Source organism: Colletes gigas, unplaced genomic scaffold (assembly GCF_013123115.1).
Source record: "Colletes gigas isolate AHSC1104 unplaced genomic scaffold, ASM1312311v1 Colletes_gigas_Sc00015, whole genome shotgun sequence".
NCBI lineage: Eukaryota > Metazoa > Arthropoda > Insecta > Hymenoptera > Colletidae > Colletes > Colletes gigas.
This window is the reverse complement of record NW_025106644.1, coordinates 788,804-804,843: the sequence shown is the minus strand read 5'-3', so window position 1 is coordinate 804,843 and position 16,040 is coordinate 788,804. Positions and strand designations below refer to the sequence as shown.

General features: G+C 33.7%; 1 protein-coding gene across 3 annotated transcripts in view; it reads left to right on the top strand.

The window, feature by feature from the left end:
• Window positions 1–1,659: 1,659 nt before the first annotated feature.
• LOC122399982 (SPARC-related modular calcium-binding protein 2) overlaps window positions 1,660–16,040 on the top strand; it is a 107,528-nt gene continuing 93,147 nt past the window's right edge. For all 3 annotated transcript variants that reach the window (XM_043401108.1, XM_043401107.1, XM_043401106.1), the window contains exon 1: window positions 1,660–2,408. In XM_043401108.1, coding sequence (XP_043257043.1) covers window positions 2,322–2,408 — 87 coding nt within the window. In that variant the 5' untranslated portion in view covers window positions 1,660–2,321. The remainder of the gene's footprint in view (window positions 2,409–16,040) is intronic.

Below are 16,040 nucleotides of genomic sequence, written 5' to 3'. Positions count from 1 at the left end.
CTATTCTGCTCATTTGAAACGAAAGAATCAAAATATATCTTGCTTAGTGGAGGCACAGTTTATAGTTCTAACTAAAAAAATTCAATCTCAATTTTTTTTAAATTAGCAATGCTTTAAAATTCAAGTATCAATTTTTCTCTCGTCTATGAAATTAAAAAAAAATATATGTACAGAGTGTTTAACCAATCCTGGGAAAAATTTTAATGGGAGATCCTAGAGGCCAAACTAAGATTAAAATCAAGAATACCAATTTGTTAATGGAGGCTTCGTTAAAAAGTTATTAACAATTGAATTCAAAAATTTCAAATCGTTCTGGAAAAATTATTTTCGGTTGCGGGGGTCAATTGCAATCATTTTTGGTGAATAGACATACCCTCAATTTCCTACATGTTTTCGAGAAAAAAATTCGAGACGGTGTGAAATTTTTCGACGGTAAAAACAAATTTCAAATCGTTCTGGAAAAATTATTTTCGGTTGGAGGGGTCTATTATAATCATTTTTGGTCAATAGACATACTCGCGAAATCCTACGTATTTTCGAGAAAAGAATTCAGAAAGGTTGACAAGTTTTTTGACAAAATTTCAAATTTCAAATTGTTTTGGAAAAATTATTTTTATTACGGTGGTCAATTACAATCATTTTTGGTGAATAGACATACCCCCGAAATCCTGTGCGTTTTCGAGAAAAAAATTCTGTATGGGCGGAGCTTTAAACGTTAATAATTTTTTCACGAAGCCTCCATCAACAAATTGATATTCTTGATTTTCGTCTTATTTTGGCCTGTAGAATCCCCCATTAAAATTTTTCCCAGGAATGGCCAAACAGGATGTGTCCAGTTATTGAGACATTTTGGTATTTTTTTTATCCTTTATTTATTTTAATTTTAATTAACAAAAATTTTATTCTTTGTAATCAGCTTAGTTAGTAGTGTTTATAATACAACATTTATGTATTAATCAATCAAAATTTAATAATTGTTTGTTCCAGAAGTGATAAAAGATATAATGAGCTAGTACGAGTATAATGAAATAGTTGTGATTGTAACTTAGTCATATTTTCAACTCACTTTCATCGAATAATGATTCATCTGTGAAATAATTGCTCTAGAAGCTTGCTGATAAAATGCCAATTCGCTATAATCTTTGTAGATAATCTTTGCATGATTTGCTGAATGATCAGTGTATCGATAAACCGCAATAAGTGGAAAATGAGTCAGACTCTTTCGTGAAACAGCATCCCATAACTTAAAATGACTATTAGTTTCGAATTTCTTGGAACGTGTACATAGAATTATACTGTAAATGAATATTCAGTTCCTGACAGTGATTATACTTAAGAATTCTGTCTCGAGAATTTTTTTAATATATCTCCATTCTCAGCTCTCGAGAATATAATTTAGAAACGGTTTCGAAATTCTCAAATGCCGACGGAAATTTTTTGTAATCTTCAGAATCTTAAAAGCCACCGATCAAAATTATAATTTCGTATCTGATTTTTTGCCTTTCGATCAATTTTCGGTGAAAATCACACGAACACCCTGTATAATTGTCTTTCGAAGAGAAGTTACTGCAAATAATATTGTGTCATAGAAAAGACACTTTAGTTAACAAAATTACCCATTCGTAATCTCTAATAAAACTTATAAAAAATTGACTCGACTTTTGATAAGAGAATGAATAAACACTTATTTGCACCGCGTATTTATCGTTTTAATTTCTTTGGTACAGATATTATAGATGCACTGTAATGTGTTGGAATTTTTACGTAGAAAATACCGGTTCCCCGTAATTCGGCTCTATTGGAGGTTCGTGTGACAAAGTTTCCAGCGAAACGTGGCCCGGTTTCCGGCAGTTCGGGACCGTCGAAATTCCCGATAGAGGAGAAGAGAAGCGCCGTAACGAAGAGAAAGAAGAAACTGCAACGGGGAGTCTGCCGTCTGGCCGACACAGGCCGCTCCAGCAGGCGAGCAAGTGCCAGTTGCTCGGCAGCAGTTGCCACGGCTGGACATACGTCTCGCGTCCTTTCGTGGCGGAGCCCTCTTCTTTGCATGAAGCTACCCCCGTTGGACCCGTCGCGGTTCGAAAAAGGGAATCGTTTGGTCCTCGGTAAACGGCGCGGCGGCGGCCGGGAACGTAACAAAGTGGCAACGCGGTATCGCGAACAGAGCAGCGCAAACGGAGGACAAGAGAAATCATGAAAAGGAGGATGCCATGTGTCAGGAACAGTGAGTGCGTGTGAGTGTCGTGCGTGTTCGTGCGTGTCGGACCAGCGGCTTCGGTCCTTCGACCCTCGAGGACGTACCACCACCAGCCGAGGACACGATGTTGATCCCGATGATCCGTGCAGCCGTCCTCCTATCAGTCTTCGTTTATCTCGATGCTGCCGCCAACACCGTTACCATGGCAAAGGTAAGCAACCAAATAACAATGTACAATTCAGCGGAGAATCGTTCGTTGCAACGATATCGCTCTCGCGATTTATTCCATCCTAGACACGAGTGATGTATGTTATGTATGTATAGGATTTTGTTTGTAGGATAGACGTACGGTTCTAAACGTGCAAACAGGTAATTCTTTTATGATAGGAAATATCTTCATTCAATAATGAATTTTACGTTCCAGCTTATAACCCGTTCCCATCTTTCAGATAGCTTCGTAACTCCCATAAAAAACTAAACAAGCGCTATTTAACGAGCCCATTTTTTGTTTTCGTTTGTAGGTTGGCCAAAAATTTCGAACTGTTCTAAACGTGCAAATAGGCAATTCTTTTATGATAGGAAATATCTTCATTTTACGTTCCAACTTATAACCTATTCCCATCTATCAGATAGCTTCATAACCCCCGTAAAAAGATGAACAAGCGCTATTTAATGACCTCTTAGGAATCGAAGTTTTTCTATCTTTTTCAAAATATAACAGATTAATACTTCGAAAATGACCTTTTTGGATATTCATTCGTAAAATTATAGATAAAATCCAATCTTCAGACTTTTTCGTGACAATATACAATTAAATGTTGAGTATCAAATAATTATATGGTTTTAAGATTTGAACCGAAGTTATTTGCTTTTCACACAGCGCCTGAAGATAAGTATCGCCAAAATTCGAACGAAATATTTGGCCAACCCAATGAAATGCACTTTCACGATAGTAACGCTATCGATCATTGGTTTATATCAGTGTTGACTTGAAACCAATGGAAAACTTATGGCGGATCCCTCGAGCTAGAAATATTAAATGGATTTTGAACAAAAATAATTTATTTAATCGCATCAGCAATCTGGTTCGTGGATTTCCATTAAATTGTTCGAAATATGATTATCAGTGACGGGGAATTACCTTATCTTTTAGGTAAAAATCATCACGTTTGAATTTAGAAAACCGTTTTTAACAGATTGGAAGTGGTTGGAGTGGATTCACCAAATCCATAAACATATGTTTTTTCACTCGATGTCTGTTTTTAATATTAATTTTCAACACAATTTTCAACAGTTTTCAACAAAATAAATAACAAGTTAATAGTAATCTATTGTTTGATGCCTAATATATTGCATGACTGTTTTAACAATGTTTTAACCGTTTCAATATTATTTAAATAGTTTAATATTTTACAATTTTTAATTTTTACATATTTACTAGAATAAAGCGTAAAAATAAATATAAAACATTAGTAAATTCGCATAAGGATTTTTGAATTTACGTAATATATTATTTAATATCAAATTAATTTTCTTTCATCGAATAGTGTTATAAAATTCTTAATCTGCACTTGATTTCCAGATGAAACTATCTTTTTTAATACCACAAATGAAATGACAAAATGATGGATATATCATAAGTGTAAAACGAAGTTGATAAAATGCAATCTTTTCAGTTTCTTTATTGACGTTTGCAGTTACTTAAAAAGCGACATGTTTCTCAATTCTCAGATGTTTTCAAAAGTTTGGTAAATTTTTAGATTCTTTTCCAAATTAACGTAAACAGAAATTAGTCTAGGAACGAATTAAAAATTTTCATTTCTTAAACGTAAATAAAACTTGCTTAACTTTTCAGGTAAATCGTATTTTACCATTAGATATTAACCAAGATAAATGTTTTGATATTAAAAATTGTAAACCGTTGAATTTTATTGTTATTATAAGCCCCGAGTTATTTTCAAATAAAAATCAAGTTGTCAGACATCCTGTGGTACTTTTTGTATTTTTTTTATAATATTGTACTTGTTTTACTTGCATAAAAATTTCTTCAGATATTTTCACCAGCTTCACCGGGCAAATGTACAAATTAATTAATTGTTAATAACTTCGTATTCAATAGTATATAGTAAAAAAGAAAAGTCGTAAGAAAGTTTCGAGTTACGTTGGTAATCGTAGACAAAATTCACCAGAATCGCGATAGCAATATTGTAGTTGGTCATACATTATAAGTTATCCCACATTACGTAATATTACATATTAGGTTATCCCACAAGTTCGTTCAAGATATTCTGAAATTGATCTAAAATTTGTAATTTACTAGAAAACAAACAATTTATAAAAATTTGAACGAAATAGATATTGCGTCAAAGTTGGAAGTTTGGAATCGACACTTACGGAACGAAATTTTTTTGCTCGTACGTAAGATTGATTGCACGAATATTTTTGTTAGCATATAACAAAACCGAACCTTCTAAGAAATAAAAAGCAGCAATCTCCAGGCTCATTAGTGGGTTAGCAATTTATAAATGTCAACGTTTTAATGAAAAGCGTTGAACTACATTTTAATAAAAAATAAAACAAGTTTTGTAAATACAATGGTCTCGCCAAACGAGGAGGGAATTGACGAATGAAAAGAGGTTTACTGTTTTTCATACAATTCCATTATATGTTTAAAATATTGCTTTAAGTTTCAGTACAAAACTCCGGCACGAACATATGGGACGATCTAATATAGTAGAGGTTATGTCTGATTATCTGTTGTTAATTTATAATAGAGGTTATGTTTGATTATCTCATGTTTACACGACTGCACTTTCTGATTAACAATGTAGAATAATAGACGAGTATTCGGGTACATTATTAATATGCATTCCATTATTTGCGGAAATTAATTATTTTTGTTTAAATTTAAAGTTGCAGTAAAAACGTAAGGTTAAGTGTATTTTGGTAGATTCACTGTTAGAAACAAATGACTGTCGTTACTGTGTTTATGGTGTAAATTATAAATGCCAGGCAGTCAAATTTGTTAAACATGTATGCGTAAAAGTCATTTTTTTAATGCACATACTATGCAGGAACAGGTCAAATGAACAGTATGTGCAGCAAGAGTACAAAATATTGCCCCCCCTTGGCACCTAACTTAACCAAGACCTAACTCAGCTACAGATATCCTAAAAGTAACATATACATGCTAACATACAATTACGAGCAATGTCATATTATTACACAACTAAAATTAAATAAAAATACTGTTTTGCAATGGTCTTATTTTGTAGGATAAATAATGGTCTATTGGCTGTATAATTTCTACAGAGCAATTGGAAGGGTAAAGAAGATTGTCGAGATCGATGAATCAACATTTTGTCATAGAAAATATCACAGAGGCCATTTGAAAATTAATCGCAGCGTCAATTTTTAAGATCCCATTACTGATGCTTACGCAAATTAAATTGAGACCACTTGGAAGCATGCCACACATTCTTTAATCTTTTTTATAACATATAACACTATCAATATTTTATATTCTCAAGAAGGGTAACTTGGATGAGCCATTACATATTTAGTAAATGTACCTAACAGGAAAATGGTGATTTATTCGATGAAATATTGGCAGAAATAGGAGAAATTTCATTCGATACATGTTTAACAAATTAGCATTTGACTTTCTGGCATTTACAATTTACAACATGAACACGGTAACAACAGTCACTTGTTTCTAACTGTGAACCTGTCTGGATATAACCTTACTTTTTTATTGCAACTTTCCGACAAGTTTAAACAAAATTAACGAATTTCCGCAAATAGTGAAATGCATATTAATGATGTACCGAATCAGGCGAATCGTATGACGTATAACTCACCCCGATCGGTGAACGGTCCGTTTGCTAGGAATATACCAAAGGCTGCACTTTCTGATTAACAATGTAGAATAATAGACGAGTATTCGAGTACATTATTAATATGAATTCCATTATTTGCGGAAATTAATTATTTTTGTTTAAAGTTGCAGTAAAAACGTAAGGTTAAGTGTATTTTGGCAGATTCACAGTTAGAAACAAATGACTGTCGTTACTGTGTTTATGGTGTAAATTATAAATGCCAGGCAGTCAAATTTGTTAAACATGTATGCGTAAAAGTCATTTTTTTAATGCACATACTATGCAGGAACAGGTCAAATGAACAGTATGTGCAGCAAGAGTACAAAATATTGCCCCCCCTTGGCACCTAACTTAACCAAGACCTAACTCAGCTACAGATATCCTAAAATTAACATATACATGCTAACATACAATTACGAGCAATGTCATATTATTACACAACTAAAATTAAATAAAAATACTGTTTTGCAATGGTCTTATTTTGTAGGATAAATAATGGTCTATTGGCTGTATAATTTCTACAGAGCAATTGGAAGGGTAAAGAAGATTGTCGAGATCGATGAATCAACATTTTGTCATAGAAAATATCACAGAGGCCATTTGAAAATTAATCACAGCGTCAATTTTTAAGATCCCATTACTGATGCTTACGCAAAATAAATTGAGACCACTTGGAAGCATGCCACACATTCTTTAATCTTTTTTATAACATATAACACTATCAATATTTTATATTCTCAAGAAGGGTAACTTGGATGAGCCATTACATATTTAGTAAATGTACCTAACAGGAAAATGGTGATTTATTCGATGAAATATTGGCAGAAATAGGAGAAATTTCATTCGATACATGTTTAACAAATTAGCATTTGACTTTCTGGCATGTACAATTTACAACATGAACACGGTAACAACAGTCACTTGTTTCTAACTGTGAACCTGTCTGGATATAACCTTACTTTTTTATTGCAACTTTCCGACAAGTTTAAACAAAATTAACGAATTTCCGCAAATAGTGAAATGCATATTAATGATGTACCGAATCAGGCGAATCGTATGACGTATAACTCACCCCGATCGGTGAACGGTCCGTTTGCTAGGAATATACCAAAGGCTGCACTTTCTGATTAACAATGTAGAATAATAGACGAGTATTCGAGTACATTATTAATATGCATTCCATTATTTGCGGAAATTAATTATTTTTGTTTAAATTTAAAGTTGCAGTAAAAACGTAAGGTTAAGTGTATTTTGGTAGATTCACTGTTAGAAACAAATGACTGTCGTTACTGTGTTTATGGTGTAAATTATAAATGCCAGGCAGTCAAATTTGTTAAACATGTATGCGTAAAAGTCATTTTTTTAATGCACATACTATGCAGGAACAGGTCAAATGAACAGTATGTGCAGCAAGAGTACAAAATATTGCCCCCCCTTGGCACCTAACTTAACCAAGACCTAACTCAGCTACAGATATCCTAAAATTAACATATACATGCTAACATACAATTACGAGCAATGTCATATTATTACACAACTAAAATTAAATAAAAATACTGTTTTGCAATGGTCTTATTTTGTAGGACAAATAATGGCTGATTGGCTGTATAATTTCTACAGAGCAATTGGAAGGGTAGAGAAGATTGTCGAGATCGATGAATCAACATTTTGTCATAGAAAATATCACAGAGGCCATTTGAAAATTAATCGCAGCGTCAATTTTTAAGATCCCATTACTGATGCTTACGCAAATTAAATTGAGACCACTTGGAAGCATGCCACACATTCTTTAATCTTTTTTATAACATATAACACTATCAATATTTTATATTCTCAAGAAGGGTAACTTGGATGAGCCATTACATATTTAGTAAATGTACCTAACAGGAAAATGGTGATTTATTCGATGAAATATTGGCAGAAATAGGAGAAATTTCATTCGATACATGTTTAACAAATTAGCATTTGACTTTCTGGCATTTACAATTTACAACATGAACACGGTAACAACAGTCACTTGTTTCTAACTGTGAACCTGTCTGGATATAACCTTACTTTTTTATTGCAACTTTCCGACAAGTTTAAACAAAATTAACGAATTTCCGCAAATAGTGAAATGCATATTAATGATGTACCGAATCAGGCGAATCGTATGACGTATAACTCACCCCGATCGGTGAACGGTCCGTTTGCTAGGAATATACCAAAGGCTGCACTTTCTGATTAACAATGTAGAATAATAGACGAGTATTCGAGTACATTATTAATATGCATTCCATTATTTGCGGAAATTAATTATTTTTGTTTAAATTTAAAGTTGCAGTAAAAACGTAAGGTTAAGTGTATTTTGGTAGATTCACTGTTAGAAACAAATGACTGTCGTTACTGTGTTTATGGTGTAAATTATAAATGCCAGGCAGTCAAATTTGTTAAACATGTATGCGTAAAAGTCATTTTTTTAATGCACATACTATGCAGGAACAGGTCAAATGAACAGTATGTGCAGCAAGAGTACAAAATATTGCCCCCCCTTGGCACCTAACTTAACCAAGACCTAACTCAGCTACAGATATCCTAAAATTAACATATACATGCTAACATACAATTACGAGCAATGTCATATTATTACACAACTAAAATTAAATAAAAATACTGTTTTGCAATGGTCTTATTTTGTAGGACAAATAATGGCTGATTGGCTGTATAATTTCTACAGAGCAATTGGAAGGGTAGAGAAGATTGTCGAGATCGATGAATCAACATTTTGTCATAGAAAATATCACAGAGGCCATTTGAAAATTAATCGCAGCGTCAATTTTTAAGATCCCATTACTGATGCTTACGCAAATTAAATTGAGACCACTTGGAAGCATGCCACACATTCTTTAATCTTTTTTATAACATATAACACTATCAATATTTTATATTCTCAAGAAGGGTAACTTGGATGAGCCATTACATATTTAGTAAATGTACCTAACAGGAAAATGGTGATTTATTCGATGAAATATTGGCAGAAATAGGAGAAATTTCATTCGATACATGTTTAACAAATTAGCATTTGACTTTCTGGCATTTACAATTTACAACATGAACACGGTAACAACAGTCACTTGTTTCTAACTGTGAACCTGTCTGGATATAACCTTACTTTTTTATTGCAACTTTCCGACAAGTTTAAACAAAATTAACGAATTTCCGAAAATAGTGAAATGCATATTAATGATGTACCGAATCAGGCGAATCGTATGACGTATAACTCACCCCGATCGGTGAACGGTCCGTTTGCTAGGAATATACCAAAGGCTGCACTTTCTGATTAACAATGTAGAATAATAGACGAGTATTCGAGTACATTATTAATATGAATTCCATTATTTGCGGAAATTAATTATTTTTGTTTAAAGTTGCAGTAAAAACGTAAGGTTAAGTGTATTTTGGCAGATTCACAGTTAGAAACAAATGACTGTCGTTACTGTGTTTATGGTGTAAATTATAAATGCCAGGCAGTCAAATTTGTTAAACATGTATGCGTAAAAGTCATTTTTTTAATGCACATACTATGCAGGAACAGGTCAAATGAACAGTATGTGCAGCAAGAGTACAAAATATTGCCCCCCCTTGGCACCTAACTTAACCAAGACCTAACTCAGCTACAGATATCCTAAAATTAACATATACATGCTAACATACAATTACGAGCAATGTCATATTATTACACAACTAAAATTAAATAAAAATACTGTTTTGCAATGGTCTTATTTTGTAGGACAAATAATGGCTGATTGGCTGTATAATTTCTACAGAGCAATTGGAAGGGTAGAGAAGATTGTCGAGATCGATGAATCAACATTTTGTCATAGAAAATATCACAGAGGCCATTTGAAAATTAATCGCAGCGTCAATTTTTAAGATCCCATTACTGATGCTTACGCAAATTAAATTGAGACCACTTGGAAGCATGCCACACATTCTTTAATCTTTTTTATAACATATAACACTATCAATATTTTATATTCTCAAGAAGGGTAACTTGGATGAGCCATTACATATTTAGTAAATGTACCTAACAGGAAAATGGTGATTTATTCGATGAAATATTGGCAGAAATAGGAGAAATTTCATTCGATACATGTTGAACAAATTATCATTTGACTTTCTGGCATTTACAATTTACAACATGAACACGGTAACAACAGTCACTTGTTTCTAACTGTGAACCTGTCTGGATATAACCTTACTTTTTTATTGCAACTTTCCGACAAGTTTAAACAAAATTAACGAATTTCCGCAAATAGTGAAATGCATATTAATGATGTACCGAATCAGGCGAATCGAATGACGTATAACTCACCCCGAACGGGGAACGGTCCGTTTGCTAGGAATATACCAAAGGCTGCACTTTCCGATTAACAATGTAGAATAATAGATGAGTACTCCGTATCCGTATACGCGCATAGGTAATCAATAAAGTTCCGATTGTATGTTTAAAATGTTGCTTTAAGTTGTGGAATAAAACTCAGGCACGAACGTACGGGACGAACTGATATAGTAGAGGTTATGTCTGCCTTACGAACCTATTGGGATCATCTGTTGTTAGATATTTGTTGTTAAGTGACAAGTTGACAGGCCATCAGCTTCCTGAATCGTTGGTCGGATTGCAAAGGCTCTGTTTATACGGAGAACAGTTCGTTCTTCGTTAATTAAACGCGGTTCGCCAGCACGATAAGCGACAAACGTTCCAAACAACGGGAGAACGTTTTACAGTATGTAGCCGAGGGAAAAATTATTGAGTACTCGGCGCGCTACGCGAGCGTCGGCCTTTTGAGCGTTCCGCCGTGCGATACAAATAGTCTTTTGTTTGCACGAGGCAAAGAGGATAGGTAAATATGCAGCGCGGTATTATCCGACGGTCGATTAAAGATCCGACAGCGGATACTTTTTTAAATACAATTATAAACGCGCGCTATCTCTCTTTCTCGCGCTGTTAATGATTAATCGGGACCCCGCTGTGCCGTGCTCGTTGCTAACTTAATTATGTAGAGCACCGATAAACTCGCCGCTTTTACAGCCGTAACAAGATAATTTCGATTTCTCGTTACGAAATTTTCTTCCATTGCGATCGTTGTTCCGCTAGTAAATTTCAACGATTCCTTTATGGAACGGTGACTCGATTGGCGACGGTAAACCTTTTTTAATTCCTTCGAATCTCCGTTCTTATACCTGGTGCAACCGGAATTGGTAGGAAATAGAAACAACTGCACGCGGGCGATGGGTGATCAGATCAGGGCTGAAATGTTCAGATCCCTAAATAGTAGGAGAGAAGCTAATTTTCTAAACAAAAAGAACTCGTCCTCAATATTAATATTATTATATAACAATGTAAATAAGGAGGCAAACGAAAGTAGAAATTAAACTATGGACCTACTATATTTTTACATTTAATTTATCTATTTGTTACTATATAGAATTTATGCTGATTCTGTGTTTCAACTGTAGGAATTTCAATTAATTATAAACGATTCAGTTAATGCATCAATAATCTGATCCAATCGCTAAAGATTTGTGTTCAACAGCTTGAACAACATGTTCAACACATTTTGAACGTTGTATTATTTGCTGCCATATAATTTTTAACTCGCGACCAAATCATTTCGATTGTATTCAATGTGTCATGCGTGGGGCCCTTCTCAGGGACCGCTAAAAAGCGCCCCTGAGCAGCGACGTTCAACAGCCACTCATGAGCGACAACAGCGTCGATCACATGAACTTTTGTTTATATTTCCTGCCAATTCTTGTTGAACCGGTTATAGATACACTGCTGACCAATATTATAAGTTCACTTCATTTTTGTCTCACTTATTGTGACAGTTAGAAATATTGGTTTTTCCTTTTGCAGTATTACGTAAAAATACACGTAAAATAAAACTATGAAAAATGTTTTTGCAATATTTATACAGGGTGTTCGGCCAACTCTGGGAAACATTTTAATGGGGGATTCTAGAGGCTAAAATAAGACGAAAATCAAGAATACCAATTTATTGATGGAGGCTTCGTTAAAAAGTTATTAACAATTAAATTCAGAAATTTCAAATCGTTTTGGAAAAATTATTTTCGGTTACGGGGGTCAAATACAATCATTTTTGGCCATTACACATACCCCCGAAATCTTACGCACTTTCAAGAAAAAAATTCCTACCGAAAATCTAATTTAGTTGCCTAAATTCTTCCACGAAAAAAAAATTTTAAATCGTTCTGAATAAATTATTTTTAGTTGCGGGGGTCAATTGCAATCATATTTGGTGAATACACATACCCTCGAAATCCTAAGCACTTTTGAGAAAAAAATTCGAATAGGTGCTGAAATTTTTGGGCGAATTTGAAAAATTTCAAATAGTTTTAGAAAAATTATTTTCGGTTACAGAGATCGATTGCAATCATTTTTGGTCATTACACGTACCCCCGAAATCATACGCATTTTCAAGAAAAAAATTTAGAAAGGTTGACAAGTTTTTTGACAAAATTTAAAATTTCAAATTGTTTTGGAAAAATTATTTTTATTACGGTGGTCAATTACAATCATTTTTGTTCTATAGACATACTCCCCAAAGCCTACGCACTTTCGAGAAAAAAATTAATTTCCAAAAATATAATGTGAGGTTAGAAATATTGCCCCGAAATTTCACGCGTATGTTTGAAAGATCATAACCCCTGAACGGATTGAAGGATTTTAATGTTTCAAAATGCAAACGACGCGGATTATGGTGAAGAAGACGTAGAAATTCCCAAACTGTTCATAAAATTGTTCTTTAAACCCGTAAAAAGAGAAAAACACCATAAAAATAATACAATTTTCAAGCGTCCATAACTCCTACAATAGTCAATAGATTTTTTTTTTTTTGCGAATAGACATACCCCCGAATTCTTGCGCATTTTCGAGAAAAAAATTCAGTATGGGTGGAACTTTAAACATTAATAACTTTTTAACAATGTCTCCATCAACAAACTGGTATTCTTGATTTTTGCCTTATTTTGGCCTCTAGAATCCCCCATTAAAAGTTTTCCCAAGGGTGGCCGAATACAAAGAATGACTAGTTAACCTATTAAAAAAAAATGCTGTTTTTATTATGGACAATTGTACAAATTCAATTATAAAAAAGCATTTATCTAGAAACTAATTATAATGAAAATTATTTCCAATAATTATTCGTCCCATATGCTGAAGCAATTGGTATTGCAAGAAAAAAATTTAAACAGAAAATAAAGTTATTTTTATTAAGCTTTATCCAAGTTCAATCAAATTTACTAAAAACAAGAGTAAAATTTATCTTCATTGAGTCATACAAAATCAAAGTTTCAGAAATAATGGAAACTAACCTCAAACTAAATCTCGAACCCCTACAGTTTTGTACTTCGTGAAGCAACTGGTATTGCAAAAACACCAATTTTAACAGAAAATAAAGTTATTTTTAATAAGCTTTATCAAGTTCAATGAAATTTACTAAAAACAAAAGTAAAACTTATCTACATTGAGTCATACAAAATCAAAGTTTCAGAAATAATAGAAACTAACCTCAAACTAAATCTCGAACCCCTACAGTTTTGTACTTCGTGAAGCAACTGGTATTGCAAGAAACAAATTTGAACTGAAAATAAAATTATTTTTATCAAGGTCAACAAAATTTATTAGAAACAATCACAAAAATTTATCTACATCGAGTCATATAAAATTAGTTTCAGAAATAATGGAAACTAACCTCAAACTAAAACTCGAACAGTTGGGAACATTGTTAGTTTATCGCCATTGGAAACTACATTTATCAATATCCGTCTAACGGTTAAAATAGCGAAATGTTTATTATTCTAAGCGATCATGATGAGTTGAAATCGAAAGATTTCGCAAGAAAACCATCGCCATATTTAATTTTTTTGTGAAGCTGGAAAGACGTACTGGGAGATTTCTACGTACTTAGGAATGTCTGTTATGGCTTATTATCGAGCAACACAGTATATTGGGAAGCGTCAACAGTCGGAGGTATTCCTCGAAAAGTCAGATTTAGAAAAACAGACGCTAGAACCGATTGGATAAGACACCGTTTATTCAAATAAATTTATAACCGATATTTTTGTATTTTCATGTCCGTTACTATACTTTTGTATTATTTTACTATTTTGTATTTTGTTTTAGTTGCATAAGTTTGTAAAAAAGGTCATTGTTCGTTAAAATGTATTATTCAATAATAATAACAATCATTTCGATTGGATTTAATGTGTCGTGCGAGGGCCCTTCACAGGGACCGCTAAAAAGCGTCCCTGAGCAGCGACGTTCAAGAGCCACTCATCTGTGGCAGCAGCGTCGATCACGCGGACGTTTTGTTTATATTTTCTGCCAATTCTTGTTGAACCTGATATAGTCGCGTAGTTTGCACCGAACTGTAGCTACTCTATTAACACGTTCACTGCCAGATCAAAACCGTATAATATTTTGCACAAGTAAAATTTTGATTCTAGACCATTGTAAGCTACATAACCTAAAATTCATTTCAGTTCTTATTTTCGTAACCTTGTTAAAATTCGCAAATTCTATCCAAATTTAGTCCCCTCAACGTCTTAACTTGAAAATTCATTTTTCTAGTGCCATAATGGTAAATCCTGTCACCCATATATGAATGACGTGGCAGTCGAAGTGTTAAGAAAAAAAGGAAAAGAGAACGAGGCAGAGAAAGTGGTCGAAATCACGATGTCTAATCAATTTTCGCGCAGATACCCATGGATCGAACCATGGTCGATCATCGTCGTACTACACTTAAAGAGAAAATCGCATTTATTTATGTCGCGGTCATTCGTTTCCTCGCTATCGAATTAATTATGATAAAACGCGCCCGATTGTCCATTACGAGTTGTTCTTTCTTCTCCCGTCGGTTGTTTGTAAACTACGGCCCCTACATTGTAGATGGCGAGGGCTAGCTAGGCGCGATAGCGTGATTTTTCATCGAGTCGGATAACAATTGCCTCCAATTATTTTCTCGAATTCTAAATGGAACGGCGCGAACGTTGCCAGAAACACGTTTTAGTGCAACGTTTCGTATGTTTTCCGAGCCAAAAGTCTGTCAACGTGTAGCAAAATAGCTGTCAGCGGATTATCGATTTATGCCGCCTTTCTGTTATTCTGTTTCTCTCGAACGCTTCTTCATCGCGTGCTTCAATAAGGTCATTTACTTACGTACATAAATGAAAATCGTTCACCGCTCGTTAATCATTGATTTTTTAAACACGGTTAAACTCAACAGATAAAAAAAGATGCGCATTTTTACAAAAAGATAAACGAAACTATCGTCACTTCGAATATACAGAGTTTTAATGGGGGATTCTAGAGGCCAAAATAAGACGAAAATCATGAATACCAATTTGTTGATGGAGGCTTCGCGAAAAAGTTATTAACAATTAAATTCAAAAATTTCAAATCGTTCTGGAAAAATTATTTACGGTTGCGGGGATTAATTACAATCATTTTTGGTGAATAGACATACCTCCGAAATCTTGCGCATTTTCGAGAAAAAAAATCGGGTAGGTGCTGAAATTTTTCAGCGAAAACAAAATTTTTCAAATCGTTCTAAAAAAATTATTTACGGTTGCGGGGGTCAATTACAATCATGTTTGGTCATTACACATATCCTCGAAATCATTCACACTTTCGAGAAAAAAATTCCTTACTGAAAATCTAATAAGGTGCCTAAATTCGACGAAAAAAAATATTTCAAATCGTTCTGGAAAAATTATTTACGGTTGCGGGGGTCAATTACACTCATTTTTGATCATTACACATATCCTCGAAATCATTCACACTTTCGAGAAAAAAATTCCTTACTGAAAATCTAATAAGGTGCCTAAATTCGACGAAAAAAATATTTCAAATCGTTCTGGAAAAATTATTTACGGTTGCGGGGGTCAATTACAATCATTTT